Source organism: Sinocyclocheilus rhinocerous, unplaced genomic scaffold (assembly GCF_001515625.1).
Source record: "Sinocyclocheilus rhinocerous isolate Xijiao unplaced genomic scaffold, SAMN03320098_v1.1 scaffold804, whole genome shotgun sequence".
NCBI lineage: Eukaryota > Metazoa > Chordata > Actinopteri > Cypriniformes > Cyprinidae > Sinocyclocheilus > Sinocyclocheilus rhinocerous.
In genome coordinates, this window is record NW_015644009.1 from 320472 (window position 1) to 324476 (window position 4005).

The window sequence follows — 4005 nt, forward strand, 5'->3', positions numbered from 1 at the left end:
ATATTGATAAATTCCAAGTTTTGCGTTGAAACGACCGTACGCCCAATTTTCTGTCGTACATTCGTTTCGTAAATAAGGCCCAGTATGTGTACATTCTCAATTGAGTGCTCAAAATATAATTTTTTTTTGTGCTAATACAGGTGCATCTCAATAAATTAGAATGTCGTGGAAAATAACAAAATGCTGTCATTCAACAATTCTCTACCATATTTACTATGCTGCGCACAAGTTCAAGTAACTCAAAAACGTGCGTACACGAGCTGAGACCAGACGTGAGATTTCATCGTAGCCACCTCTCACGTCTGTAGTGTAGTGGACAGACTTTAAAATCATTGTGAAATTGCTGTTTATTTTGCTTTTGTCTGTCATTCTTCAGACATTGCAGTAGACATATTTTGGTTTACAAACTGTATTGTTTCATCAGTTAATCACTCGGCTAACGTATCCACCATTACTGTTATGTTATGTTATGTGTTTACAGTTTAGCAGCTAAACTTTAGCTGTGGGCACGATTCGCTTGCATAAGTGTTAAACAAAATGTTTTTTATGTCATTATTTTAAGAACGGATTGGAGCACTATATTATTGTTTTATGTAGCTAAAGGGAACCAAAGACTTAAACTACTTCAGTCTGTGTGCATTGAATTTATTTAATACACTAGTTTCACAATTTGAGTTGAATTACTGAAATAAATGAACTTTTCCACGACATTCTAATTTATTGAGATGCACCTGTATGTGATGTGTACCTAGTGCAGCTTTAGGTTTCCAGGTAAACCACAAAAATGCTGTCTTACTGAAATAGTTCTGATAATTCGCTGTGAACTCACTATTTCCTAAGAATGTGTCGATTAATGTAGACTGTCGTTGTTCTAATTACTTTGTTTAATAATAAAGAATGTAGTGTAGTGGACAGACTTTAAAATCATTGAGAAATTGCTGTTTATTTTGCTTTTGTCTGTCATTCTTCAGACATTGCAGTAGACATATTTTGGTTTACAAACTGTATTGTTTCATCAGTTAATCACTCGGCTAACGTATCCACCATTACTGTTATGTTATGTTATGTGTTTACAGTTTAGCAGCTAAACTTTAGCTGTGGGCACGATTCGCTTGCATAAGTGTTAAACAAAATGTTTTTTATGTCATTATTTTAAGAACGGATTGGAGCACTATATTATTGTTTTATGTAGCTAAAGGTAGCTGCTCAAGTATTCCTCTCTGTACCAATCACAACAGGCTTGGCCAGCTGACAAATCAGAGCAGAGTAGGCTTATGGAAGGGAGGGGGTTTACAGACAGATGCTTCAAACGAACCATTTCGAAATCATTGACAAATGACTCTAATATTAAATGTATATTCTGAGAAAATTACAATGTTTTCTGACCTTAGATGCATTTAAACCTGTTGTAGGGGACTCCAACACAATATTAGGACACTTTAAAATACCATATGACCTGCTCTTTAAGCAATCGAATGTTTGAGGTAAAATAACCCTTGTATCATCTGAAGACTGTGGTTTACTAATGTAAAAAACATCTCAATGATAAAGTTTTGTTGTTACCTCTTATCTGGGTGGTGCCTGCAAAACTGATGGGCACAGAAGCAGCAGGTCCATAAGAGGTGTGATGCTGGGCCTGAGTGACAGCAAATGGCTCATGGACTGCAGTGCTACTTGAGAACTGCCCATACTCAGAGGAACCAGGGGGAAAACCTGGCTGGCTGGGGAAGTGATGGCCCTACACAAGACAACACTTTATGGATAAGTGCCAGATATGATCTATGAAGTAGTTATTACAGCAAAAAATAAATAATTGTAGCTGGAACACCTCACTGAATATGACAACACAGATCTTACAAAGACACAATTTTCAAAAAAAAAAAATTTTGGTAACAGAAATTGAAGCTTCTCTGCATAAAACGTAACTCGGTTCCATTTTTTGACATTACTGCTGTTAAAAACAACACACAGTGTAACATGTTACATGTGTTCGAGATTTATTTACTTACAGGCATCAGAGGTGTCTGAAACAGCTGTTTACTGCGCTCCCCTAATAGAGCACCAGCTCTATTGTGACTCACTGGACTGCCTTAAACACACAAAAACCGCATTCTAAACATTGCATAACAGCATGGTCTAATTAAAAGAACAAAACTGTTTTGTTGTACTTATATCTACTATTATTTCCTTAAAAGCGATTCAAGGTCATTGTGGTTTTGCAAACTTCTAAAATGTCACCTTGTATGCTGAGTAGATGCTGTCCTGAGTGCAGAGTTAAGCTGGGCTGGTAACCGGCTGAGGGCAGTGTTGTAATATCACTAAAAATAAAAGAATATTCAAATAAACTTGATAAATACAAAGAACAATGTACGAAAAAATATATTATTGTAGCACAATAATTAAGCACACTGTCCAATATCAAGTGCATAATTGAGATCACAACTGTCAGGATTCTGGACTGTCTATGTCGTGTTTTGCCCCCGTTTCTGTTCCGTTTTTTCCTTGTTTGGTCATGTTCCTGTCCTTGTTTAGGTTGATTATTATCCCATGCACCGGAGTTTCACAATTACCGCTTGTATTTTAGTTCCTGTCTGTGTGTTTCTCCCGTCGGGTCTACTCCGTCTGTACATGCGTCTACCCTCGTTCCTGTGTTGGATTACCCATGTTTTGCTGATTAAAAGACCATTTATTATACTCCACGTCTCTATCGTTCCTTCCGACAGTGTAAGTGTGATAACAACAAAGAACATGACAGCTTAAATTTGCATTTTTCAGGTTTTTTTTCTTAATTTTACTTACCGTTGCTCCTTTCTTCTACGCTTTTCCTCCTCATGAAGCACTTTTTTAAGCTGTAAGAAGAGATGATGTTTCTCCTCTTGCAAAATCTGCAATTTTTCCCCCATTTTTTGAACCTAGTAAACAATTAAAAGCTTAATAAAAACATAAGACAATGAGCAAATGCATGGAGACATGTCAAACTTTAGAGGTTCTGGAGTTGTTGTTTTTTTTCCATTTAAAGCGGTCGTGAAATGGAGAATTAAAATGTTCTTGATATTTACATATATAAAAGGGTACTCTAAAATAAAAATCATACTGCAAGTTTGTTTCAGAACTTAAAACTCGGCAGTTTAAAAAATGAATTATTCTTTTCTATCATTTTGAAATTCCCGGATTTGAGATCCAGATAATTGTGATGCCATGATTCTTTTCGACACACCCCTTAACATCGTCGAATGTAATTGAGCAGGTGTGTTCTGAACAACTCATGTCTGTACATCAATCTCAAGAGTGATACTGCTGTTGGATAAAGATGATACCAAAAGATGAGACCAAAAGACAAGTCCAACATTAAACTCAGACATTGTTCTGTCAGTGGATGTAAAGAAACTCCAAAAACTTTGCATAGCCTTCCTAAAGATCCTAGCATTAGAAATATATGGCTGAGGTTTATTTTTAATGACATGCCTGAGTATCTGAAAGATAAAGTTCTCATTTGTTTTTCACATTTCACAACAAAATGTTTTGTGAATTATTCTAAATGCAGTTTTTTCAGAATATCTTCTATTGAAATATAATAGTGTTGCCACCAAGCATGAAACATGCAACCAAATAAATGTTAAACTGTTGGCGAATTAATGGAAACATTTTTTGTAATACAAGTAATAACAGTACTTTAAAAACTATATACTGAAAATGAAGTAAGCAAAAACAAGTACCATGCTGAATCAGACTGTTGCAATTGTGGTTTCATTTAGGGATGGGCATTTTTGGCAATTTCTCATTTCGATTATCAATAGCAGGGTGCGAACTACGGGGGAGCTCGGCTCCCCTTAATAAGACATGGGCTCCCCTGAAAACGTGATTTGTGAATTTTTGGGGGGTCTCAAAAAATACTGACAATGTGTTATTTTGACGTGCAATTTCAGTTTTGTGTAATGTGATCATCGTGGATTATTATGTGTAAAATTGCAAAAATATCATTCATTCATGCATGAAGGCGATTTA

At 35.8% G+C, this 4005-nt stretch overlaps 1 protein-coding gene across 2 annotated transcripts in view; it reads right to left on the reverse strand.

Moving 5' to 3' along the window:
- The window catches only part of LOC107757845 (G protein pathway suppressor 2-like), a 27215-nt gene that overhangs the window by 20780 nt on the left and 2430 nt on the right, over positions 1-4005 (reverse strand). For both annotated transcript variants that reach the window (XM_016575441.1, XM_016575442.1), the window contains exons 4-7: positions 2800-2912; positions 2239-2318; positions 2010-2089; positions 1564-1738 (exon numbers count right to left, since the gene is read on the reverse strand). In XM_016575441.1, coding sequence (XP_016430927.1) covers positions 1564-1738; positions 2010-2089; positions 2239-2318; positions 2800-2912 — 448 coding nt within the window. The remainder of the gene's footprint in view (positions 1-1563; positions 1739-2009; positions 2090-2238; positions 2319-2799; positions 2913-4005) is intronic.